Below are 27,923 nucleotides of genomic sequence, written 5' to 3'. Positions count from 1 at the left end.
AGAGAGAGAGATAGAGGAGACTATCGGATAGATCTAGCGAGAGCCTCTATAGTCCTCTCTCGCTCTCTATCTCTCTCTGGCGAAGAGAGAGAGAGAGAGAGAGAGAGAGAGAGTGAAAGCAGCAGTGTCAGCGGTGAACTTCAAATGCTCGGAAACCTGCTTACATGTTTTGTCAAAGGCACTGATCCTGAATAAATGACACAGGGAAATGTGCAGGTTAGACACAGTGCCTCCCACATGGCGCCGCAGCTCACTCCCACACTGCCTGACTAATGTTTGGCTCTCCCTTGAACAACAGAAAATAGATAACTGCACACCTTCTCCCTCAGACAGACACTCTTCTCACATTCCCTTTTTTTGGGTGGTGTGAATGTGCAGTGAGTGTGTGAGAGAGATTGTGATATTGTGTGTGTGTGTGTGTGTGGCTTGTATTGAGATGTGGCTGCCCCTGCATGGATATGACAGTTGGGGGGAGTGAATGTGCTCAGACTAACCTGCTCCCCCTGCTGTTTGCGTGCAGTCATTGCATCCAGCAGATCGTGGAGGCCGTGCTCCACTGCCATCAAATGGGGGTGGTACACAGAGACCTCAAGGTGAGTGTGTGTGTGTGTCTATAAGTGTCTGTGTCTGTGTGTGTGTCTGCGTGTGTGTGTGTGTGTGTGTGTTGAGAGTCATTTGAAGTTGTATTTGTCTGCGTCTCACTGTTGTACCAGACTCTGAAAGCTGGTAAGTGCAGTATTTAAACCTAGCATGTTCGTGCATGTCTCTGCATGTGTTTGTGCCTTTCCTGTGTGTCAGAAACTAATGTCTGTGCATGCGTTTAAGTGTCGATACTGTGTCGATTTTATTAAGGTAATGTTTTGAATTGAAATTTAAGTGAAAGAGCAACCTAACAGCAGCTGAAAACCTTGTTTTTTACTCCATATGTTGAAGCTCTCACCTTACTGCAGTGATGTAGAAGTGCACTTCAGGGTGTGTCGGTACACCGTGACATCACTGTCGGGCGTGGTTACAGGTGCATCAGACTTGAAAATGTGGCTTCTCTGCCTGCTGTTAAGTTGTTCTCGAGGTTCATTGAATTTCTCCAAGTCACAGGCATGATATAGCAAGATAAGATAAGATAAGATTTACTTTATTGATCCCAAATTGGGAAATGTTTTCGTTGAAGCAGCATGTAAGACAAAGTATTGCACATCATTATAAATAAAAATAAAATAATTATACAATATAAATGTCTAAAAATAGAAGATGAAACAGAACTGAAAAGGTGTAAATATAAAGGTTGACCGTGAATATAAAAAGCTGTAAACTATCTGACAAATAAAATACTATAGGGCCAATTTACAGCTAACACAATATAAGAGTAGGATATTATTTACATTTAGTGTGCAAGAATGGCATATTAAATTAAATATATAACATGTGCAGTAGTGCTAATTACATTCAATCTTAATAATAAATATACATTTCAAGTTTTATTTGTAGATTTGAAAAGTTCCCCTCAACAGGACACATGTCTTTTGACTGACTTAATCAAGAACACATGCTGTGATTTTACACAAATTAATTTGTAATTGCTCTGAACAACATAAACAAATATAACAACACATAAATGAAGATATATTACTGAATAACACACTCATACCTACTGTAGGGTGTTTGTAAGCAGATATGAGTTATTTAAGTGATATCTTTGTTCACATTAAATAAATAAGATAAGATCAACCTTTATTTAGCAGCAACATAACTAAGAGGATATTCATGAAAACAAAGGATAGCACATGTAAGAGGTCACACAAGAATACATACATGTATAAAAGATTTTTTTTTTAAAGAATGAGATGAACAGTATATAATAAAATATCAATACTAGAATTAGGTTAGCTGTTTACATTTGTAAAAATATGAATAACTTAGAATATGAAAACATATATAACAGCCTCTGTGCAATCGTAAGTGTTTTCCAATCTCTAAAAAGGGGGCACATTTAAAAAAAGAATGCAAAACAACAAGGTTATTCTAATTGTAAGGCTTTACTGTTCATATAATAATATATGAATGTTTTATGAGACATGCTCCCTCTCCATACTGGCCTCGGCTCACATGTTGTTATTGCATTGAGACTCTTTGGGGAGCTCCACAATGACTTTACCTACTGAAGTGTATTAAAGGTTTCCCACTCAAAGGAGGCTACACAGGGAAGGTTGTGCTGTGATGATTTCCCTCGTGCAGTTAAAGGAAGAGAGATGTTGTCGTAGTTGTTGTTCTCTCACTAGTTGTTCATGAAACAGGGCTGAAAGTTATTCATATCAACTTACCTGAAAAGACAATGACACTTCATATCCAGAGATTGATATTCATGTTCTGTATGTTAGTGTATTCCTTTTAAATACAGAAACAGAAAGGAAAGATGTAGGCTATACTGTCTCCTTCTTACGGCATGGGAATTATTTTGTTCCCTAATTAAATGAATTGTGCAGCTCGCAGTCTTTGTAGAAAGGAAAAGAAAAGAGCAAAAATACCGTGTCCTTTTTCTTGTCACTCTCTGACTCTTCAGAGTTGAAACACAAATGTCAACTCGTTCCAGCTGGAGCCCTTTACTTTTTACAAAGTCATTTGAAGTGGTTTTAAAAGTCAGTCATCTTTTGAGAATAGCCAAGATGAGAGCTGCAACAAGAAGCAATTAACCCATTAGTGGATTGTCTGAAGTGAATTAGACTCATCGACTCATTATGAGGTCATTTCTTTACATGTGTCCCAAAGTGGCATACACCCTGACAAAGAAGGACTGTCATATCTTTCACGAATGGATATTTCAATATGTTGTGCTGAGAGGTGATGTACATCTTTTCATGTGACATGATTTGATTACATAAGGAGCTTCCCCTTCCTCTCTAGCAGTCAAGTTTTTTTTAATCCTCCAGCAGAGGGTGACATGATGAACGCCCTGCAGCTGGAGCACAACATCCAGCTGTTTCTGTGGAGGACTGATTATTAAGAAATGGCACAAATCAATCACTGTCAACATTAACTGGTTATCAAAACACGGAGCTGTGTGTGTGCTGTGTTGTTTGTCAGATTGCTTTTACGTCGGCGTCAGAGCAGGAACGACTAAAAGACAAGCTGTACTTGGTCTTCCTCAAGTAAACAAATGGAAAAACAAGGCTTATACAATGTTTTGAAGTCCCATCTGTCAGTCTCAGCCTCGGAGTGTTTGTGGGTTTTAGAGTATGTGAAAGTGTTGCTATGAATTTGTGTAAGCGGCATCTTTAGTTATTCTTAGTCCTCTGATCTGGATTTAATTGGTTGCATCCGAGTGGTTTGTCACACTTTCAATTCTGCTTTTCTCATATGAAAATGGTAGAGCAGAACCAACCAATGAAGTGACACATTTCTGTTGGAAATCAATCAGACATCTACAAAAGAAAAGCCACACAGAAGTTTAAAACAACTCAAACCAGCACAAACACACAACACTAAAACTACCAGATACAGAATAACAATAAGAGGCTAAAAAACCACAAAGACAAGCTCATTTCCTACAGACCCAAAATGACCACAAAGACTTCCAAAAAAATGACATTGAGACAATAAAACAACTACATAAGATGTAAACAAAATGACTGCAAAAAACACAAAACTACCACGCAAAAAAAGTGTTGTGTCTCTTTCAGTCAGACTTGCTTGCTCCTGTGTGGGAGGAATTACAAATAACAGCTATTCTTTGGCATCCATTTATCTCACTGAATAAGGACTCTTCTTTTGTCTTGTTGCTTTCTTCTGGAACTTCACAGATTTAGAAGGTGTTGGGATGATGTTTTTAAGAAATGTGATTTGTAAAATGAGAGTTTTACTGACGTGACTGTGTTCTCGTGCAGCCGGAGAACCTGCTGCTGGCCAGCAAGTGTAAGAACGCTGCGGTGAAGCTGGCTGACTTTGGACTGGCTATCGAGGTTCAAGGAGAGCAGCAGGCGTGGTTTGGTATGTAACACACACAACACTCACAACACACACACAACACACACAACACACACATCTGCAGTGTGCTCATGTGGACTTAGTTACTTTTAAACATTCAAAAAGTCAAACTGAAGAAGTTGTTTTAAATAATGGTTCTGTGAGTTCAAACAGAGTCCGACTAAAAGCAGCTTCTAGATGCTGTAAGTTAAGCCTTCTGAATTAAAAGATCACATTGAGTTTGGTAGCTGATTAAGATCATCCTAACACAATGAATTTGAAAAAGTAGAATATAAATTGTTAGGGTTAGATATAGTGGAGCAGAAGGATAAAGTATTATTCGTTTTTCGTTTTTTTGTATTATGTCATGACCCAAAGGTTTACCACCACTATTATGTAGTCATATTATTTTTACATTTATTTAATATATATGTATTTTTCTATATACAAATTGTGTTTAGTGGCATTTAGGTGGAGGCTTCAAATAAGCCCAGTGGGTTTTCTGGATGTTCCTGCACTGTATCCATTGCTATATTTGTTATGTTTGTATTTCAAATGGTGCAAATAAACTTAAATTAAATAAACAGAAATAAATACCTTAGTGAAATACCCCAAAAGTACTCTACTTGAGTAAATGTACTTGAGTTTCGTATCACCAAAACAAGAATCTTGACCCAAACTCTTTTTTCCTAAAGCTTGTTAACTAAAACATGATCATGAAGAGCATCTTGTGCGTCCTCCAACACTTTTCTAAAGACATTCTTAATAACATGAAATGAATCATAGATGAACAAGTACCTGCTACCCACAGATGGTAGAATGGAGAATCACAGACAGTGCAGTATTTCTCTTAAAAGAAAATCTGCAATAACATCTGCTGGTCTGTGTCCCTCCTCTTCCTCCTGTGATGAAGGTCTGTGTTGCTGACAGCTCTGATGTGTCGCAGCGCTGTCACTCTGAAGACAGCAAAGAGAAGTGTAGGCTTCCTCGGGAACATTCATCCATACCGTCTTGTTATCCTTTTTGTCAGCGTGGCCTCCGGTCTATAAACAAGAAGGGATTTCTGCCTCCTCTTTCTCTAATATTAGACTTATCCGGTCTGACTGACAGGACACTTGTATTCATCTTTCTGTGTACTTTCTATATTTGTACTTTAGATTTAGAAAGCTAACAAGGATAATGACACATGGATTTCAGCCAGATTTATTAAAGTGCATTAAGTGACTTTTGTACCTACTTGGAGACAGAGCCAATATGAGGATCAATAGCCAAAAGCTCTGACTTTTCATGAAGCTACATTTCATAATGTACTTAGTGCGGTGATTTTAAGACTGTGTGTAAATTATGCTGCCTCAAAAATCCTCAACATGGCACAAAAAAGGACCAGCTTTTAGTTATTATTCACTACACAATAAACACTCAAATGTAAAGTCTTTAGTGAGTAGTAAATTGAGATTATGGAGTTTGTACATTGGACATGATTCATCACCATTTTGCTCCGTCACTGACAGGTATGGTGTCGCATCAGTTTACATATTTAGCGAGGCCCCTTTATGCTGTGTGAAATTCCACAAATGGCTTACTTAGAGCTTTGACAACTAGAACCTGCTTGCATTAAATTCTCCCAATGTCACTGCTGCTGCGACCTATATCTACATGTTACAGTTAACCAGGCGTTCAGCACACCATGTGACATCTAAACTGAAGTTCAGTTTGACACAGATTATCTGAACCCTTCATCAAAAATTAAACCAAACCTCAACACGGTCAGCCCTGAATAAGTATTGCTTGTACAGATTGTCATTTGCAACCAGTAAGCCATCAAAAACCAAATGTTTTCTCCTTTAAAGTGGACCTATCATGCTATATTTGAGTAATATAGTATAGGACCATACCTATATAAGGCATATTTATACTTTTTTTTTTTCAAAATACCAAACAGATCATGCATTTTAGCCATGCCTCATTTTGCTCAATTTGACATTTTTTAGCTCTGTTTTTGCAAGGGCTGATTCTGTGAGAACAGCACCATCTACAGGCCTGGCATATGTACTACAGCGTCTCCAGCGCTTTCGAACGGCAATGGCCGTGGCTGTCTCCTCCTGATTGGTGGAGTTGGCCCAATAGCCGTAGCGCCACTGTCCTGACGTCAGGACAGTGTTCAAATCTGGATCAGTTTGTATCAGATCCGTTGCAGCCCCTTTTTTAGAGATTTGGGTATGGAGGAAAATAGAGAGGGTTGTGTTTTCTGACACTTGGTGAGTTCCCTGGAACACCGGGGACACATATTCATGTATAAAAGACGTACAAAAGTGCATTTTGCATGATAGGTCCCCTTTAAAAACCATCAAACAGCTCCATAAAACCATCTCAGATATCAAAGGGCTACAGTGAAGGGCTGCTGGAGCCTATATGATATCAAATCAAACAGGAAATGGTTAATTATTCAGTATTTATAATGCATTGTATAACGATTGGTTGATGTTTTCAGCACCGTGGACAGCTACATCAAGACTGTGCAGATAAACAAGTCCTCCAAACAACAACAACAACATAATGCTGTTGGTTTTTTATGTTTGTTTCGCAAGACAACATTTCATTGTCTGGGACTTCCTTTCATGACGTGACAATTTAAGTTCGATTGAGGCACACACATAACTTGGTTAAGTTTAGCTTAACTTTAAGGTTAAAATGACAACTCTGTTACAATAACAAACATATGGTTACGTTTGGGGACAATCGTGGTCATGTTTTTGTTTTAAAAGCAAGAGGTTAAGTGATGGTTTGAAACTGGAAACAAACAAACCCTGAGTTTTGGTTAATAGAAATCCAAGTAAAAATGTGTTGTAACTAAACCCTGATGTGTGTGTGTTTGTGTTTGTGTTGCAGGTTTTGCAGGGACTCCCGGCTACTTGTCCCCAGAGGTGCTGAGGAAGGAGGCGTATGGTAAACCAGTAGACATCTGGGCATGTGGTGAGCTCTTTGTTTATGTGTTTCTAACCGCCACCTCCTCGCTTTCCTTCTCGTCACTCAGACAAAGGTTGTGTTTTCGCTGTGTAGGTGTGATCCTCTACATCCTTTTGGTTGGATACCCTCCGTTCTGGGATGAGGACCAGCACAAACTCTACCAGCAGATCAAAGCCGGAGCGTACGATGTGAGCCTGCCTCTGTTTCTCTCACTGTAAATCCAACATTATGTTGCTCATATCTAACATAATGTGGACATGCATTGGTGTGTGTGTTTAGTTTCCCTCCCCAGAGTGGGACACTGTGACTCCGGAGGCTAAAAATCTGATCAACCAGATGCTGACTATCAACCCAGCCAAGAGAATCACTGCCCAGGAGGCTCTGAAGCACCCGTGGGTCTGCGTAAGTACAGAGAGAAAGATACCTCAAGCAACAGTTCAACAAGATAAAGAAGATTTAAATGAAAACATGTCGATGCCTCTAACAAGCTCTTTTAGAGTTATTCTTTAAACTACATTGCTGAATGTTATTGCAATAGAAATATAAAATTAGCACTTTTTGAAATAGATCAGGTAATCAGCTCAACATTCAAAAGAGAAATCACACGTTCAAAAATGATTGAGGGAAACTGGCAGCTCCATGCTGCTTCTATTGGCTAGCACTCCAACACATTGTACATGATAGGCTAAGGGGCGGGACATCTCCAAGCTGTTGATCAACCACAACAGAGCTATCCAGCTAACCAATCAGAGCAGACTGGGCTCTGGTTTCAGACAGAGGGTCGCAGTATGAGACAAATAAAGAGCTTTTTGAACATTAAAGCCTGGAGACATGTCACTGTAGAGACACTACATGTCCCTGTAGAGACACTACATGTCCCTGTAGAGACACTACATGTCCCTGTAGAGACACTACATGTCCCTGTAGAGACACTACATGCTGATATCAACCTGAAAATGAGCGTGATATTGCCTGTTTAAAATGTAAACAATACATTTGGTGTCTGAATTGCACTCTTTCTATTTCTGTTACGTACTATTCAAGCAAAGAAGAAAAGTATACTACACACTCTGTTACTGTAGACTAGAATCTTTCATGGCCGCTGTTTCACACTCACACAAATGTGTAATTTATAAATCCTCCAAAAGCAAGTTTATGAACATCCGTCCCAAGCTGCCAAATATCAGCACCATCTGTTTCAAAACATGCAATCTCTCATATTTGCAGATTCTGGGTCAGCTTATCTTGAAACATGTTGTACCCAGGAGGGCAAGAAGAGCAACCTATCTCAGGGATAAGCACTTCTGTTTGCTCTTCATCTTGAAAAGTATCAGGATCATCAGCTTTTGGAGACACCCGGGAGACTCTAATATGTGCAGTTAAAGTCTAGGAAGAGAAAATACGAGTTTTTCCAGACTTTTTCCACATTTATATAACAACCAGCTGTGTTTTTAAACGCTATGCAAGTGTCTCCACTCACCCGTGATCAATCCTATAACAGTCAACAACTTGAATGTATTTACAGTCTGTCTTCATGCCAAAGCCAGGTGTATCTAAAGAGGCACCGCAGGCAGTTTGAAAATACCCCTACACGATTTTGCCAGAAAGCCGTCCCCTAAAGAGCTTCAGAACCAACAGATTTCAGGGAAGCGAGTGTCTCCGACAGCTCCTGCCCACATAAACCTGTCACTGTCGGAGCTGCTCCTGTAATGTTTTATTTTCAGCATCTGTTCCTCTCTTGTGTCCTCACAGCAACGCTCCACAGTGGCCTCTATGATGCACAGACAGGAGACCGTCGAGTGCCTGAAGAAGTTTAACGCCAGGAGGAAACTCAAGGTGTGAACATGCTCCATGATTCTCTCAAACATGTCTTTCCCTTCTCTGCATCTTCCTCTGTTTACCAAATAACATCACTCAATCCTGAATCTATAAATCCTCCGAAAGTTCGTTTCCCATCTTATATCTACCTAAAGCCCCTTTCAGATATGGAACATGCATCATTACTGGTTTATTCGGTCTGGTAAAGTGACAGCTTCCTCTCATTCGGACTTTTACATTGATGTTTTATTCGGAGATCACATTTACAAAAAGAAAATAAGTGCTCCTGCGATATTTGGCACCTCACGCGCTCAGAGAGAGATCTTGTCATTCTGTCATCATCTATTTTGGTCTCTAGTGGAAAATGTAATTTAACCCTGGCAATAATGTAAGTTTAATTGGGTGAGAGAGAGAACAGAGATGAGTTATACTGTCATGTTATGACAGTGAGGAAGAGGAGTGTTTCCTGTCATCTTTTGAAACTTATTTTGACGCTTTAAGAATCATTATCACGAGTGACGCATCACTGAGACATTTGCACATCAGCTTCATAATTAAATGTTATCATACAGTAGAGGGAATTTAGCTTTCTTTCCTGCTGTCTTTTTAAAGCAATGAATGGCAGGAGGTTACATTTTCATTATTGTTTAATGCTTAATAGTTCAAATTGTGGGAAGCCTCCTGGAAATGTATTTGTTCATTCATATTGTTTGAATAAAGGAAAATTGAAAACACTAGGAGTCACCAGGTGAAGATGGAGAATAAGCTCCAGCAGATGTGGAGAGAAACGAGCCTCCATTTGAATTTTCTTTTTGCAGATGTTCAGAAAAGTTGGTTACAATTGCACTACATTTTAGTTTTGGGCCATGTTGGTTGTACAAACGCTTTTTAATCATCGTCTCCCCTGTTCCCACAGCGAGGGCATGAATGACTGTAATTAGCTGATATGACAGTAATCTCCCCATCGACAGAATACAATTGTCTCTTTCATAGTGTTTCATGGGTAATTCAATTGATTTCATGACATTTATGCATAACGAATGAAGATTAAGAAAACACAATGGCCATTTTTCTCTGTTTGCATATTTGACGTCATGCTTCTGCAGCATTTCATTCAAAAGAGATTCAAAAAAATGCTACAAGTCAGACCTGAGAGAGTGCTTTTGTCACTTTGAAAAGTGCTTATTTATACACAACATTTTAAATTGCCATATTATCATAAAGGGATTGCATGTCTGAAAGAGTGTCCCTCATTTTTATTTAACCCTCGTCTCCTCCTCTTCCTCCGCAGGGGGCCATTTTGACCACCATGCTCGTCTCCAGGAACTTCTCTGGTGAGTGCAGCTCCCTGAGCAGGAGAGAGGGGGGGGGGGGGGGCAGGCTGACATGCCATCTGTCTTCTGCCATCTCTTCACACACACACACACACACACACACACACACACACACACACACACACACACACACACACACACACACACACACACACACACACACACACACACACACACGCTTACAGCAGGTTGATGGGCGGCAGTGTTAGAGTAAGCAGGAAACTCAGCAGAGATATTTACTCGGTTTTAATGTCCGTAATCTCACACAGTATAACTTGTTTGTCTGATGTCTTAAATGCAGTCTGAGTTTGATTCTGTTTGGTGACATCCGATCAATCACGAAGTACAGAAGTAATAAAACATTTCTCTCTACACAACTTATCATATTCAATGTCACACGTAATGAGATCCCGCTTTATTGTGAGGGGGCCTGTGTGGTGGGTTTATTGCCGCTGTAGAGGAATGACTCTTGCTGTAATTTTTCCACCGGCGCTAACCAGGCTTCCAAATGGTTTATTCACAATAAAAACACATCAGCATTAATCTTCATAACCTACCATGTGTAATTACAGTATGTAAAGTGCTCTCCTGGTATGCGATTACATGACCTAGATGTTATTCATAGTAACTATATTGCTGCTTATACACAAGAAATATGAACATGTAATGGTCAGAATGTGATGGCTTGAAGAGCTCATTAATAATCCCTAGATTATCACATATTTGATAGTTTTTGTTTATGTTTGCAAGATAGAAATACCAGCTAGTTCCCCACCAAGAACAATGCAAAGAGATGATATTTATCCTTAACCACAGGAATGTTTTTTGAACATAAAAACACATCATAACTCCTTTTTTTAATCAGATCCTTTAGATTTGTTCGTCAAATACTTTTTGAAAGATGTATGTACTTTTACAGTTTAAATACTTTCTTGTTAACAAACTGTATACAAAATAAATACAATTGGCACCATCTTTACCAATTTCAAAGTAATAAACACATTATTGCATCAATCATGTTAATTCAATTCTATCATATATTTGATCCTGAAATTCTTTGTGTCCTTTTACTTTTTGCTACTTGATACACTTTGATGCTAACTACTTATAAAGCAGTACTTGTAAAATAGTATTTCTACATTGTTGTGTTTATACTTTTACTTAAGTTAAAGTACCACTGTCTTTGTGGGGGAAACTGTTTCTTAAACACATTTCTGTCACCTAAAAGCAAACCTGTACACTGTAATGTAAACATATTTGAAGAGCTTACAGCAGTTGATGATATCAGCTGTTACACAGTAGACTATAGAAACAGTGAAGCCTGACCAGTGTATCTTTGAACCTAACCCAATCAGAGGAGCCTTATAACAGGAATGACATAACACACACTCTAATACATCCATCTGTTTACTTTACCCTGTGGAAGTCTACTGTTGGAAGAATAACACCACAATGGACAGATGGACTATTTTATGTAAAGAATATCCATATTACGCAATGCACTATTCTTCAAAGAGGTTTTCCTTTATTTGATGAAATACATCTACTAACAAGTATTGTGTGTTTATCAAAGCCATTTACATCTTCTTAATCTGTGCCATAGAGCTCCATTTGTTGTCCAAAGAACTATCAAAATACACCAATTAGCACCCCTGTTGCACTGGGCGACATGTTTGTTCATTACTGTGAACACAAACATTCAACTTAATCCCACACACACCACCCTGCTGCTCATTATTGTCCCCAACAAATGTACTTTGTACTCCTGTTAAAAACTACAGGGGCCAGATCTTTAAGGAAACAACTGAGATTTATTTTAAAACGTGTTTTTAAAGATTTACATCTCCAATAAGAACAAATTATTCTTGCTATCTTTATTCTGAAAAGAAAAGCACTATCAAAGAATAGCTACTACATATTTTTACTTTTCCTGTTTATATAAATTGTATTTAGTCTTTTATCAGACATTTTACTTCTTATGTTTATCTAATACCTTTATATATATATATTTATATATAAATATATATCTGTGTATCTATTTTTAATTATATATTTATTTTATATTTACTTCGCACATGTTACTTTAACTTTTATGTTTATTATATACATGTTTTTATTTTTGAATGTATCTTTTATTCTATTTATTATGTCTTTTATTGAAAATGTTACTTCTTATGTTTACATAAATATATATATTTTTGTATTTAATCGTTTTTTGGACATTTAACTTTTATTTGTGTATATACATTATTTAATTTTATTTAGTCTTTTATTGGACATTTGACTTCTTATGATTATATTTCCTTCACACATTTTAATTTAACTTTTTATGTTTAGATACAGGTTTTTATTTTTTATTGTATCTTTTATTTTATTCTGTCAAAAATGAAATGTCCTTGGAAAATAAAGCATTCTGGATCTCATTCTGATTCACTCCATTAACCAATATATACTGTACTTCCTCCCCCTCTCCCTTCCTCTCTGTGTTCCAGTGGGCCGGCAGACTACAGCCCCCGCCTCCGTCAGCAATGTGCCCGGGACCACCGCTGGCATCGTGGAGCAAGGTACTGTAAACCCATCTCAACTGTACCCTTACTCACTACTCTTTTCTTTCTTTCTCTCCTCTCCTAAAACTTCCCATCCTTCCCTTTCCCTGAACTCGGACATGATTACATGGAAATCCCCCCAGAGTCACAACATCACACACGAACCCTCAGCTTGTTTTAATCTCTCCTCCTAAATCCTTTTTCCTTCCTCTAATGCTTCTCCAACGTCTGCCAAGGTACGCATCCACATCTCTTATCTGGAAGCAGAGAGTATTACTGTTCAGATATCTTTGCTTATCATGGGTTGTGCAATACAGTCACATGTCCTGAGGGGAATTAGGAGACAAATAGCATGTGTGTGTGCGGTAGCTTGAATGTAGCTGTGTTTGCAGAAAGGGATGCATTTGTCTGAGGTGCAAAGGGAAAAGTTAAGGATGTTTTTTGTGTCTTAAATCATTCATAAACAGCATCAAAACACTTGACAGCTTCTGCGTGTTTATTTCTGACCTGATATACCGCTTTATTAAAGTGTCATTTATAATTCCTGACCATAAATGACCTCTGCCGTTATTCATACTAATCCAGCGTACTCTTGAGATTAACAAACCCATTATCACATACCTGCATCTCCATCCCACTTCCCAGCGTGCTTTCATCCTAATCTCCCCCCTCTATCTGTAGCTGTGCGTGCGTGCGTGTATTTGGATTATATGGAGAATTAGTTTGACTTTTTCCCCCCGTCATGATGCCCTCTGCTTATCTAACGCGTTGGGCAATGGATCAGGGTTAGGAGGTGCCAGTTGGATGGTGGTTTTTTAAAGTGTGTGTTTATTCGTTGGGTTTTTAATGTCTTTTTACAGGACGGAGGGAGGGTTTTCTTTTTTTGTTTAGAGGGAGGGATACATTCTGTACGGTGTGGCTTTTTGTCTTTCCCTTAAGGGTGGAGAAGGGGAGGACATGTGGACAGACAAGCCTTGTCACTCTGTTTGTGGTCTGCATGTTCAGTTTTGAGTGGTTCACTTTAGCCAGTGCATGCATCAGCGTGCATCTGCAGCTGTGTGTGAGTGAGCAGATCCAGAGAGCTGTGTCATCTGAAGGTGTATGATGTGTACTCTCCCATCTGAGGGTGTGTCCTTCTGCCTCTCTGCAGCAGCCAAGAGTCTCCTCAACAAGAAGACTGATGTCAAGGTAAGCTTCTCTTCTCTTACCTCACTGCTTTTTACTCGCTTCGTTCCCTCTGTGCAATCCTTTTTCTGCCCGCTGTTCGGACGCCCTTCACGCTCAGAACTACTTTTATTATTCTATAAATATTTCGTCCAAAGGCAGATGCGTACGAGGTGATTTGACTTTGTCAAGTGCTGCAGCGTTCACTTTAATATTTTTTCAAGACAGTGTTTTCAGCCTTAAAGGCACAGGGTAAGCAGATGCTGTTTGTCATTCACTGCCCGACCTGTTCTGTCATTCCTTCATGTTACTCAGAGAGGCATCGTTACCTTCATTGTTTTTATTTATTCAACTTTTATTTAGCCAGGAGCCGTCTCATTGAGATTAAAAATCCTCTTTGTGTATTTACCTCATGACTTTCAGTAAATATGAATATTTTATGGATCTCAGAAAGTGTAGCTTTTTAAAGCAATCCTGATAAATAAATAAGTAATTAAACTTGCTGAAGAACCAGATTAGTATAGAGTATTATTTATGTAGTTACCGGTATCTCCATCAAATACAATAGTTAACATCTTTTATTTAAAATAGTCTATTACAAAAATATTAAGTGTTAGAATACATGTAGAATAATAGAAAATAAGAGCCAATGGCAATGTTTGGAATTTCAAAATGTACCTTTTCTTCTTAAAGATGAGTAATATTTCAAAAAGAATATAATAATAATAATTCTATTGAAAAACACCATAGAACAATATGTCAGTCAGACAACACTCACGAAAACACAATTTAAGATACAACAATATCCAATTATTGAATATTGTAAAATGCTCTGAAATGGATGTCATTTCTATCAAAACCTCCTGTTAACATTGTGTGTAGCAACACTCTTTGAAACGTTACTTATTGCACTTAACTGTCATTCAAAAACATCACAAAAGTCACTTTAAGTGTAAAACTATGAAACTCAAACTTAAAGAAAAAAGGACACTTTCTGACGTAAAATCTCACTTTAGGAATATAAACATGACACAGACTTTTATTTTGAAGGCTGTCTCCTCTCACTTCCGACGCTCACTTCTCTCTAACTGGTTTGATGGAGCTGCGTTTCCTCCTCTCCGCTCTCAGACATTTCAGTTTGGCACAGCTCGCTTTTTGCATCACTCCACTGCAGACATTTTTCATCCAAAATAAAATCCCGGTGCCAAAGCTAAGCTCATTAAAGCATTGGTCCCTGCTCCGTCTCATTTGAAGAGAGTACTCAGATTCTGCAGTGACTGACGTTATCGCTGCTGCTCTGTTAGCTCCAGTCTCCTCTCCTCTCTCCTCTCCTCTCCTCTCTCCTCTCTCCTCTCTCCTCTCCTCTCTCCTCTCTCCTCTCTCCTCTCTCCTCTCTCCTCTCTCCTCTCCCATAAGTGTTTGTAATGTGTTGCACTCTGTAAGTGTCTGTGGTCAGTGTTTAATGCACTCTGTCGCAATGTGTGTCCGTGTGTGTGTGTGTGTGTGTGTGTGTGTGTGTGTGTGTGTGTGTGTGTGTGTGTGTGTGTGTGTGTGTGTGTGTGTGTGTGTGTGTGTGGTGTATCTGCTGTGTTGCTATGCATGTGTGCTTGCATGAGTCAGTGTGAAGCCTTTGTGTAAACTCTAAGTGAGCAACTCAATGAAGGTTAGGGTTAGATTTGAAGAAAGGTACATAGAGACCTTTTTATAGCACTCCACAAGCATGACATTTAGTTTTTATCTTGGGACAACATCAAGTACACAATTGTATTATCTTCTCCACATGATAATAATCTTGAGCTATTTTTAGAAGCATAAAAAGGGTAAGGTAGCTGCCACAAACATGTGCATATGTTAAAATGAAGTGTTCCCACTAAATAATGTGTGTGTGCAAGATGTAGATCTTGTTCACAGAAGATTAAAATGTAATACGCACAAGATACTTTTTGTGTCCATAGGAAATGGTTATTTTTAAAACAAGATAATTAATCATATGCAAAAGATATGGATCATGTTCATACAAGATTGCAGTGTTTCCCACAGATCTGAAATATACTTGGGGGGGTGGTGGTAGCGGGGTGGGGGGGGGGGGGGGGGGGGGTTGCATGGCGAGGTGACATGACGTGCCTTTGTGACGTGCAACAACATTAACATTAACCTTTCGGTTGGTCGCTTGTGAGCAGACCCTTCACGCGATGGCAGAGCGAACAGGTACAGCCAGGGCCGGACCGAGACACTAAGTCAGGCTGGAAATTATACACCCAGCCAGCCCACTACCAGTTTTATTTTGTGCCATTCTGCTGGATTTATTTGTCAATATTTACAGCGTTGCTGCCCGTAGTGATAGCCCTATAGTTTAAATCTACTAACCACAAATAAACATATGGACATGGGTTACTATTTTTAAAAAAATGTAAATGTATTTAGGAACCTATCCATGTGATTTTAAGTGGGGGTGGACCTCAAATCCTCTAGGGGGGTCCGGGGGCATGCTCCCCCGGTAAGATTTATTTATTTATGTTGGAGTTAAATGCATCAATCTGGTGCACTTTCAGGGGCAAATAAAGAGCCTAGATCTATGGGAACACCTATATGAAACAGAACTGTATACATTTCAATAATCATAACGTCATGGCCATAACCAATAACATACCATTTCCAATATAAAAAAACACTGAAACTTGTTTATTTATTTTTGGTTAATTTATAGTTGTGAGTGTGTCTGGGCTCCTGAACCAGCCTCACCTGTCTCCCTCCTCTCCCCCTGCTCCTCTTTGAGGCAGCAGCAAAGACTAGTTTTAGCTCTCAACCAGTTTTAAAAGTGTATCTTACCTTTTTTCACTTAGTTAACTTTTCTTTTTTTTAATTCATACATATTTGACTAATCACTACCCCCTCAAATGGAAATATGTGTTTACATAAATGGTGGTCCAAACCGTTTGAGACCCACTGAGAACTTGGACTAAGTTAACTAAACACTCAGAGAGTCCTTTACCTCACCTGAGCTGAGGTTATCCCGAGCTTGAATGACACGCAGAGACCAATCGAGGGCTCTGATGTATGATCTGTGTGACAGTGGCCATGTCGGCATGCCACATCATGTAGACAGCCAGTCACCCTGTGAGGCAGGTCACTTAACAGGCCAGGCCATCGGGAAACCCCCCGGTCCTCCTGATGGCCAGTCCGGGCCTGGGTACAGGAGGCGTAGAGCGAGGGATCATAGTCCACAAGTTAATCGACCACGAAATATACTTGGGCGGCCGTTAATATACCTGGGCGGCCCGCCCAAGTAAAGTCTATGTCTGGGAAACCCTGGATTGTATTCTACGTCCATAAAATATGGATTTCTCTTAACAAGTTTTCATTTATACGTAAAAGGTACAGACCTAACTGGCTCAAGATATGAATTTGTTGACGCAATATGATATTTTATGTGTAGTAAATATCGATAATTTTCAACAAGATAATAACTTTATTCACATAATTATGTCTAATTATAATCTTGCTCTCTAGAAAGATTATTTAGAACATGCATTTTCAAATGTGTATTTTGTTCATACAGGATAATGTTAAGTGTCCTGATTACTTTTGTGCCCAACATATTTATCCATTTGGCTCAAGAAGATAATGATTTACAGTCCATAACATACAGTATTTTATCTGGGACTTTGGGATCACTATACCTTTCTGTAGAAAATGTTTAAAAGGGAATCATCCGACGGTTTCCTCTCATCTTCCTCCTCATCTTCCTCCTCTCGCTCAGTCTCTCCTGACCTGTTTCTTTATGACACGCTCTCTTTCATTAACCTGGGCCTATTTTTCCCTCTTTCAGCCTCTCCTCTTCCTCTCTTCCCCTGACACCCACCCCCCCTCCCCCTCCCCTCTCTCTCCTCGGGTGGCCTGATGCTAATCTCAGATTATTTCCCACCAGATGATTAATCTATCATTACACAATCACAGCTTCTCCTTTGCTGCACCCTGACGTCACACCAATGCACACAACCCTGGAGCTATTTCAGTATTCGTGCATTAGCACGGGCACCCGCTCTCCTTTCTCTCTCCTTTCTCTCTCCTTTCTCTCTCTATTTCTCATCTCACTTTCCAGCCATTTCCTGGGAATATGCTCTTTTCTTCTCTATAACCAGTTTCAATAGCTAAGGGAAATGAAAGACAGTTAACATCATGTATCAATGAGGTTGATATGCTTTTTTGTAAAGTCTTATATTTAATTTCCAACCCAGTTTAGCTTAGTTCCAAGCTGACTTCACGCCACCTTTGACCTGTAACTGCCCAGTGGTAACAACTGCTGTGAACACAGGCAAAGGACCTTTAAAGGGCAACTCAGGTAGAAAAAAACAGTCTGTACTTAACATAGGCAACCAAAACAATGATGACAGAATCAGAAGAAACAGGAAAACTATAAATATCGGCTTGAATGTTAGACACAAAGGTACTGAAACAAGACAAGAAAACACTGCATTAAAACAAAAACAGAACCTAAGGAGCAAACCTCACTGTGTGGTAGCGTGCTAATCTGAGTTTCCCAGTTTGCCTTTTCCAATCCATTTATACTGAGTGTCCCATGGAGCCATGTGCTTCTTTTTGCTCTGATAACAGAAGTGATGACACACTACTCATCAGATTACCTTACAATTTGGATAAAGCCTAATGTTTTTGGTGAGCCATTGACATTTCCAATACTATTAGGCCATAAGTGTGCTGAAACAGATTTAGAAAGTCCTAATCTCACAGAAACGTTGTCTGAATGCAGCACATCCTGTTGAGTTGTACTTAAAGGGGACCTATCATGCAAAATGCACTTTTGTGCGTCTTTTATACATGAATATGTGTCCCCGGTGTTCCAGGGAACTCACCAAGTGTCAGAAAACACAACCCTCTCTATTTTCCTCCATACCCAAATCTCTAAAAAAGGGGCTGCAACGGATCTGATAAAAACTGATCCAGATTTGAACACTGTCCTGACGTCAGGACGGTGGCGCTACGGCTATTGGGCCAACTCCACCAATCAGGAGGAGACAGCCACGGCCATTGCCGTTCGAAAGCGCTGGAGACGCTGTAGTACATATGCCAGGCCTCTAGATGGTGCTGTTGCTCACAGAATCAACCCTTGCAAAAACAGAGCTAAAAAATGTCAAATTGAGCAAAATGAGGCATGGCTAAAATGCATGATCTGTTTGGTATTTAAAAAAAAAAAAGTATAAATATGCCTTATATAGGTATGGTCCTACACTATATTATTCAAATATAGCATGATAGGTCCACTTTAAGTTATGATAGAAACATAGATAAATTACATTTAGCTCCATTGCTGTTCAATATTTTCAAATGAACAAAATGTGCAATGTGAAAGGTGTTGCTGATAAACATGAACCGACAGAGAATTGCTTTTGTAACTTTCCAACATTTAGAAGTTAAAAAGCTAGATGTTTCACCCAGTAGTTGGTGGAAATAGCGTAAATATTTAAATTACAATTTACCAATTTGATTTAAAAAGTGTAGATTTCACTGTGTTTGTAACCTTCTTCTGCTGCCCCCAGTTAACGCTGCTTTAATGACATGCATCACTATCTGACAAAGATGTACATTTCACATTAAATCATCACAAATGTGTTCAACACACATTGTTGGGAGCGAGAGAACAATACCTCAGTATATACATCTAAAATGATGTTTAGTTGAATCCGAGTGTGACTCCCAAACAATGGCAGACTCAGAGCTGTGCTTCTCACATAAAGGGTGTAATTAATGTGCAAGCTGAGCAAACCACTTGCCTCTGTTTCCTGCTAAATTAAACACCATTACTCAGTCTCACAGCACACGCTCGCTTCAAAAGGCTGAACATGTCTTTTGTGTTCTTGTAACTCAAAGTAGGAATATAAATCACCTCCCCCCTCCAAAAACAAACTCTCATGTGAGATAAATATCGTGCAGTGCATTGACATTTTTCCGTTTCTTATTTTTACTCCTTACAATGCACTTTTTGGGGGAATCTTTCAGCCTGAGTGCCAGAAAACATTTCTGTCCACGTCCTGCTCCTCCTCCAGTGTGTTTGATCAGGTCCATCCTTCTCGATTACAGACTGTGTTCAACAAAATATGTGATTCACTGCTCTCTTTGTTCTCCTTCTCCCTTTTCATGATTTACAAAGGAAGAATGCCTCAAATTCATAACAGCGTAACTATTACCAGCATGCTAATATGCTCACAATGACAATGTTAACATGCTCAAATACGAACGAGGCTAGTGTAAATGTCATTTGTTTTGGAGGTATTTGATGATGAATCAAAGTATCGGCCACATTCAAACTTTGAGGTGATAGTGGTACTAGTAAAAGTCACACAAGTTATTACAAATCACCCTGAGGAGAACCAGATATCATGGCAATTCATCAAAAAGAGACATTTCTCTCCAAACCAAAATATCTCAACCAGCAGAAAGCAGCAGGGAGTCACGAATTATGGACTCCACAGAAAAAGGCTGCAGAGATTATGGATTTGAAATGGGACTTTCCAGCTGGATGCTCGTTTATCCCTCTGGATTGCCGGCAGGATAAACATCACAGCAAACCTACCTTCAAAGGGGAAATCCAATGCTGGAAAATAAACAGGCTGATTTTTGCCCTTTGATTTTCACTAACGCTAATAGGCGACCTTTATGCTCGAGTTAATGCCACAGCTGGGGTTACCTCAGGGCTACACACACTGTCACACACTTCCTGTTTGACTCGGGAATATTTCTTCATGTTTTTCCCATTAGAGTTTTGGTGAGAGATTAATAAAGATGGGTGGTTAGCCCACTGCAGGGCCTCTTTTGGGTACACTGTTCCTATCCATTCAGATGTATCTGTTTTGTATCATTAAGACACATATTTGTGGATTACTGTAATATTGGACTCTTCTTGAAGCTTATTCTAAGACCTGCATTTATAATACGTAATCGGAACCTGGGTAAATACTGACATTAGTGTTGAAAGCAAGTATGAAGTGTTTTTTTTTTTTATCATTGTGAGGTGTCAGTTTGATAACCCTAGTGACCCTTTGTCTCTTAGAAATCAAATTAGAATACTCAAAAACACGAAGTAAAGTGCAAACAGGTGGTATCATGGGAAATCTACATATTCACAAGTGGTCTTACATCCCTCTTAAGCCATTTCTCTCTCTTACCCTTTTCCATCTTCCGTCTATAATGACCAGAATTTAGTTTCTGACCATTTTCTTCCTATTCAGTCGAACACTCTCCAATTACAGGCAGCCCTGCCGAGGAATATAATGAGCAGAAAAATAGAGACTTAAGTGGTTTAAAGCATGAAGTCGCCGCGTCGTGCCTGCATTTGTGTGTTTGTGCCTGCTGTCAGAGGAGCTGTTGGTTATGTGCGTCCTTATAAAACAAGGTGTCTGTATATTTAGCATGTTGGTGGCTGTTTATGGTGTCTTAGGTGAATGGCCTGTTTCATAAGCGCTGTTTGTCTTTGTATGCAGTTGGATGTGTTTCACTCGGGAGAGATACATTAAGAGACTCTAATGCAGGGGTGTCAAACTCAAATACACAGTGGGCCAAAATTAAAAAATCGGTACTAGTCGAGGGCCGGACTGGTTCAATGAAACACTGGTTCAATGTTTATTGCAAAACGTATTGAAATGACTTATTAAACCTGGAACTAACAAAGCTTAAATGATTGCCTATAAAAACAACATTAAACATTAAATAATCAGTTGCATTCATTTCTTATGGCTCTATCTGCAGCTTTTCCGGAGTCATTTCTTATGAGTACATTTTTCCACAGGCCAACAACAGCTTCAAAAAACAATTTCCCTCAAAGAAAAAAACAAACATGCCCTGTTGTCGCAAGAAAAAAAGTGCAGAAGGAAACATCCATTGAAACTCAGTTTGATGCTAGTTCAAGCCAGATACTTGGCATCTCATCTTGGGTGCAAGTTCATCAATGTTTGGGCTCAGGCTCTGAGCTGAGGAAATCCTCAGGATGGAGTGAAGGTGTGCGTGCAATATACCGGCGGGCCAGATCTAATAGTAATTAGAAATGATCCTATGGGCCTGGGCCTGATTTGGCCCCCGGGCCTTGAGTTTGACACATGTGCTCTAATGTAAGAGCCCATGCAGTTCGACAAAATGGACGTGTATGTCTGACAGATGTTGCAGAGGTGCACAGCTGTCATTGGTTTTTATTCACCATCTGCTAAACAGCATCCAGAGCAGGAGAGGCCAATGAGAACGTAAAAGACCAAGGCTGGACTATCAAAGCTCTGACTGGGATTGATTTAAATCTTACTGCCGGGACAAATGACATGATTAATTGTAGAAAACCTTTTTATCTAATTAATTCTGTAGTGAAAAATGTGAGGAAACCTTTTTTGATCTACAGCACGTCATGCTTTCTGTCCGATTGCTCTCTGGAAGTTGAGTGCTCTCCGTTCTTTTCTATTCTTGACTCTGGAGCACTCTTCTGATCCTATCTGCTATTTTTTGCGTGGTATTACACTTTTTTACAAAGTTACCACCCACTTTACAACCGGCAGATGGCACCTCTCACCATTGTTGCTGAGCACTAATGTAGCACTTTGTTTTCCCTGCACAGCCGCAGACAAACAGCACGAGAAACAGCACAGTCACCAGTCCCAAAGGCCACGTCACCGCTGCACTGGTACGCAGCTCTGTGTCCGTCTGTCTGTCCCATCTTTACACTTTTAAAATGGAGAGTGTGTAGGAGTGTGTATGAAAGAACGTGAGGGGGAGAGAGGCGTGATTTGTTGCTATGACTTCATTTATTAATTCAAGGTTGGCAGCTTTTTGAGGAATTTGTTGAGAAATTGGGAAATGCACTTCTTCCCCTTCTTGCCAGGAGTTAAATGAAAACACTCTAATGTTTTTACGAGTGGGAGCCAGCGCCATGAGACTGTTAGCCAGCGCTTAAATGTAACTTACTACAATAAGGATAAGGTTTTTTTTATTTACTTGAATATTTCCCTTTTATGCAACTTTATATTTTAGCCTCACTACATCTCAGAGGGAAATACTGTATGTTGAATTGACTACATTTGTCTGACAGCTTTGTGAAGGCTACTTGCTGTATCAGTGTTGCAAACAGCACTTGTTTTATGAAGTAAAATAGATAGAAAAAAATATGTTTTGCTTGTTTTATATTCTTAATGAATCCATTTGTATGAAAAGAGACAATTCAAAGTGTGTGAGTGTGTGTGAGAGAGAATGATATCTAGCATTAGCACAGATCATTAGCATAGATGGTTACATCTAGGAACTCTTACAACCATCCTCCATCATTAACCCTTTCAAATCTCCCCATGTATTGCTCACATCTGACTCTCTATTAATCTTCCTCTTATGTCTCAAACTCCCATGAAACCTCCCCTCTCTATTGCCTCTTTCCCATGTTCTCTTTTCTCTCCATTCTTCTCCAGGAGCCTCAGACTACTGTTATCTATAATCCAATAGATGGGAACAAGGTACATCTTCCCTCACTCCATCTCTTTATTTCCTGTCCTCTTTTCATTTCTCATCCTCGTCTTCACTCCGTTTCTCTATCTGTGTGGGGTAAAGCTGTACGTAGATGAAGCTGGATTTGTGTATGTTGGCGTAATATATGTATCTGTGTGTTTCTTTATGCATGAGAGAGATGGAGAGAGTGTGAGAGGCTGGAGCTGTGGTTCCTGTGAGGTGGTTGTGTTACACTGCCCCTCTGTGTTCAGATAAATGGAGCTCAGTGGTTCCCGCTGCTGGCTGAGAAATCCATGTCTGTTAACAGATGAAACCCCCCCCGTCACGCAGCTGTGGAGAGTGTGTGTCACGGTGGCTAAACGTCATGTGCTTTGCAGTTGTGTGTGTCCGTCAGCAGTGTGCTACTGAGTCACACGTACAGCTGTATCTGTTGCTGTATTTTTGGCCAAACGTTGTGTTAAAGTTGAGTCGTGCTGTAGATTCGATGCCAGAAATTGTGTGAGTGAGTGTGTCTCTGCGAGTGTGTGTATGCTTTTAATGTGATTTTGCAATTAATATTTGTGTCTGTGCACTTTGCAGGGATCCTCTGACAGCAGCAGCACCACTGTTGAGGATGAGGATGTGAAAGGTGAGTTTCACACTCAGCTTACCTCCTATTGTCTTCGTTTCCCCCCTTACTTTGGTGTTCGCGGTCAAATTTGACCGGTCCTGTTTTAACTGCTATTACATTAACACAAAAACCTTTAATCATCACCAAATTTCATTTAACACCCTTTCAAACTGTAAATATTGTATCAGACTACTGGTGTACATGAAAAACTGCAGTAAATATACAAAGAACAGGCACTGAACATGTATTGCGTGTGCCAGGTGTGATCCATGTGGATCACACCTGGCACACGCAATACATGTTCAGTGCCCCGATGGGCACATAAGAGCGTGAAATGTGTCAAATTGTTCTGTGTGTGTGTGTGTGTGTGTGTGTGTGTGTGTGTGTGTGTGTGTGTGTGTGTGTGTGTGTGTGTGTGTGTGTGTGTGTGTGTGCCAGGTGTGATTCACATGGGGGGATTGGGCACATAAGGGAGGGGAACACATCTATAGTATATGTGTGTGTGTGTGTGTGTGTGTGTGTGTGTGTGTGTGTGTGTGTGTGTGTGTGTGTGTGTGTGTGTGTGTGTGTGTGTGTGTGTGTGTGTGTGTGTGTGTGTGTGTGTGTGTGTGTGTGTGTGTGTGTGTGTGTGTGTGTGTGTGTGTGTGTTTTATCTGACCCGGATGGTTACTAATTCCCTTTCTTTATGGACCGGGAACACCATGGGTGTTACAAAGTTGACTAAATCATCCAAAATGCAATGAACGTGGTGATCAGCAATTGTATATGTTCAAGTGTCTACTGTGAAGGATATCGTAAAGCCTTAATGCAATCGAATGTAAAACAAAAAAGTTATGATTGATGAAAGTAGTAAATCGGTCAGATTTGACCCGAAGACAACAGGAGGGTTAAAGCATCGGTTACTTTGCTTCAGATTATTAAAACAAGACTAGCTCATGACATATTATTATGATACATCTATCCTGCGGTATATACACTGTTTTACTACTGCAATTCTATTTTTAATGGTCTCCCTAAAAAATCTTTAATGAAATTGCAAACCTTTCAGAATACTGCGGCCAGGATTTTAACAAACACAAAAAAGAGATCACATTTCCCCTGTGCTGGCAATGGCATCACTGCACTATTTACAGGTGTCTTTCAGAATTGATTTTAAAGTGCTTTTAAAGATTTACAAAGCTATACATAACCTTGCCCCTCCATACATCAGTGACTGCCTTTCATTTTATAAACCTGCAAGGACACTCAGATCCTCCAATGCATTTCTTTTAGAAGCACAGAAAGTATTTTACAAGAAATCTGGGGAGGCTGCTTTCTGTTTTTAGGCTCCCAAACTGTGGACCAGCCTCCCCTTGGATCTTATCAAACTCCATTTGAATTGTTTTAAGTCAATGAAAGACCTATCTTTTTAATTTGGTCATTTTAGTGGGATCATTGTTGATGTTTTATCGTTCCACGGTTCTGTGAAATAACTATTTTTGTTTGATTATAACTTGTTTTTAATTATGTTCCTCGCTCTTTATTCTGTATCTTGTCTTACTCTGCAAAGCACTTTGGGCTGCATCTTGCATGAAAGGTGCTATATCAATACAGTTGTATTATTAATATTATTATTATTATTATTATTATTATTATTATTATTAATTGAACTCCACTTTTACCTGCTGCAACATTAAAGTGATCACATAGGTAATCACTTTTGTTCTTGTACTTAATCCCAATCATTTAGTATTCATACTCTGTGGTAATGCTACTTTTACCTACATTAATTCCATAAATGATGCCTTTAGAGAGTGTAACTGTACATTTCACATCAGTTTATTATTAACTTAAAAAGTGCAGATCTCTGCCATGTGTGTCTTTAAATAACCATTGCTGTAATGTTTTTTGAATGAATCCGGACCACAAGTGTCTCACTTTGATTTGCAAATATGGACAGGAATCTTTGTTAACACCTAAAGGAAACACGATTCAAAACTGTTGATGATCACCTGCGGCACCTTCTTGCAAGTTAAAAGGAGTGAGCCCTTAATAATGGAATAAAACAGTCAATTAGTAACCATGAGAGGTCCTTAAGCATACAGCCATAACTGTTTCTTTAATAGTTTTATTCTATCTCCATAATAAGTTGTCATCTTTTACAAAGACAGTCAATCTGAACCTTAAAGGTGTATGTAATTTATTTCAGAAACACTTTTTGTTATATTCCATGGAATGCTCTTAACATCCCGATAGCAATGAATATCTTAAGTGCTTTGACAATAAATACATTAAAAAAAAAGTCATCTGTGGAAGCCGTAGTACTGTAAAAAGCACGACCAATCATCTGAGCCGGCCCGGCTAAAATAACTGGATGGCCTACCTGCCTGTCAGCCTTCCATCTGTGCACAAACTTATCTCATGCCCTCATTGGTCATGTGCGCGTTCGTGTGTGTTGGAGGAGGGGCTCTGTAAGGAAGTCTGAAGGAAGAGGCAGATTTTTTCCGGCTGTGTATTTTCAAATTCTAGCGCACTCGAGCTGGTTTCTCCAAAATTACCTACCCCACCTTTAAGCCTTGAAAGCCCTCCAGATTGAACCTTTGACCCCTTGGTGGGTCTAGACCCCCTGGTGCAATGCACTTTAATCATGTGAAGGCAAAAACCTTTCCAAAATATAACTCAAAACCTTGACAAATAAAACACTAAATGATCTGTGCACTAATAAAGGAAGGTAAGTAAATATTGTGTTTGGGTGAAATTAACCTTTACGTTAAATATTACATTTATATTGTGATGTTGCTACTTTTACAGAGCCTTTTTTGTTCCATTGAAAGGGTAGAGTAGAGAAAATGCAAGTCAACTTTACTAGAATAAAATGGAACATTTATAAGAAAACACTTGGATATATTCTGATATCTCAGTGGTAAATGCACAAGAAAAATCTCACAAATGAATGACTTTAAATACAAAAAAATGTAAGGTTTTTTGGGGAATATTACACACTTAACCCGGCTCAGTATTTTTTAAATATAATTGTCCTAATGGGGTCTTGTATGGAGGCTCAAGATGAAATAAAGAACTCCAAACAGACAGAGAGACTGAGATACAGAGTGAGGGGAGGGAGTAAGAGGGAGAGAGGGAGAGATAGGGAGTCAATCAGAGCGAGCTAAGCCTTCTCTCAGTGGTGGATGTAAATGAGGGGAGAAGCAGGGCACAGTAAATCTCATCTAAAGCGCTGGGACAAGAATAGCGTGATGAGCTCAAGTAACTTCACATGCGAACAAGAGATGTGATGGGAGATGGATGGAGGTAGAGAGCGGCACAGCATCTAGACCGGGCAGGAAGTGACTTTTTAACATTTCTAATAAAAGGTGGATATGTAGGCGAGGATCATGGAGAGGGAAACAACTTTCTGCATGGAAGAAGTTTTTATATGTGCTGTAGCATGGTGGAGTTTTCACTGATGACTGATAAGACTCACAATGAATAACGTGGTATCAGGTGAGTTCATCCTCAGTGTGTTCGTTAATGTTTGTGAATGAGTTGCCTAATGAGCTGAGTTAAGTGCACTGTGGCTTTATTATCTGGTTGAATTGTCATGTGAAATAAAATCACTTTCTTTCTTCTCTGCAGCTCGCAAACAGGAGATCATAAAGATCACAGAGCAGCTTATTGAAGCTGTGAACAATGGAGACTTTGAGGCGTATGCGTGAGTCCACATCTAATTCTTTCTGGTTTCTCCACAGCTTGTAGGAAAAGTTTGATTTCATACTGTAAAAATAAAGTGGTCCGCCACAGAGAACCATTCATCTGATTGACATACAAAGGTGGTCTGTCTTTGCACTAACAGATAAAAGAGCAATTACAGTCATTGTTGTACCCTTTCACTCTCTCTTTGTCTACCTACCACATACTTAGGAATAATGCTTTAAGCAGATTGAGTGGGAGGTGTGGGGGGGGGGGGGGGCTGGACAAAGTGAGTCTGCAGTGATGGGAGACCTTTTAGACCAGGAGAAAGACAATAGATGTTGAATCATGCATTATGAAAGTAAAATATTC

General features: G+C 39.5%; 1 protein-coding gene across 3 annotated transcripts in view; it reads left to right on the top strand.

Moving 5' to 3' along the window:
* LOC117476681 (calcium/calmodulin-dependent protein kinase type II subunit beta) overlaps positions 1 to 27,923 on the top strand; it is a 42,726-nt gene that overhangs the window by 10,391 nt on the left and 4,412 nt on the right. Inside the window, exons 6-18 of one of the 3 annotated variants that reach the window (XM_034123370.1) lie at positions 521 to 593; positions 3,879 to 3,981; positions 6,847 to 6,930; positions 7,018 to 7,112; positions 7,204 to 7,326; positions 8,677 to 8,760; positions 10,034 to 10,076; positions 12,569 to 12,640; positions 13,776 to 13,810; positions 22,398 to 22,463; positions 23,239 to 23,283; positions 23,855 to 23,903; positions 27,498 to 27,573. In XM_034123370.1, coding sequence (XP_033979261.1) covers positions 521 to 593; positions 3,879 to 3,981; positions 6,847 to 6,930; positions 7,018 to 7,112; positions 7,204 to 7,326; positions 8,677 to 8,760; positions 10,034 to 10,076; positions 12,569 to 12,640; positions 13,776 to 13,810; positions 22,398 to 22,463; positions 23,239 to 23,283; positions 23,855 to 23,903; positions 27,498 to 27,573 — 948 coding nt within the window. Of the gene's footprint in view, positions 1 to 520; positions 594 to 3,878; positions 3,982 to 6,846; positions 6,931 to 7,017; positions 7,113 to 7,203; positions 7,327 to 8,676; positions 8,761 to 10,033; positions 10,077 to 12,568; positions 12,641 to 13,772; positions 13,811 to 22,397; positions 22,464 to 23,238; positions 23,284 to 23,854; positions 23,904 to 27,497; positions 27,574 to 27,923 lie in introns of all 3 variants that reach the window. The other 2 variants (XM_034123367.1, XM_034123368.1) reach the window with 2 other exon arrangements.

This window comes from Trematomus bernacchii, unplaced genomic scaffold (genome assembly GCF_902827165.1).
Source record: "Trematomus bernacchii unplaced genomic scaffold, fTreBer1.1, whole genome shotgun sequence".
NCBI classification, from domain to species: Eukaryota; Metazoa; Chordata; class Actinopteri; order Perciformes; family Nototheniidae; genus Trematomus; species Trematomus bernacchii.
The sequence above is the reverse complement of the archived record's forward strand: the minus strand, read 5'-3'. Positions and strand labels throughout refer to the sequence as shown.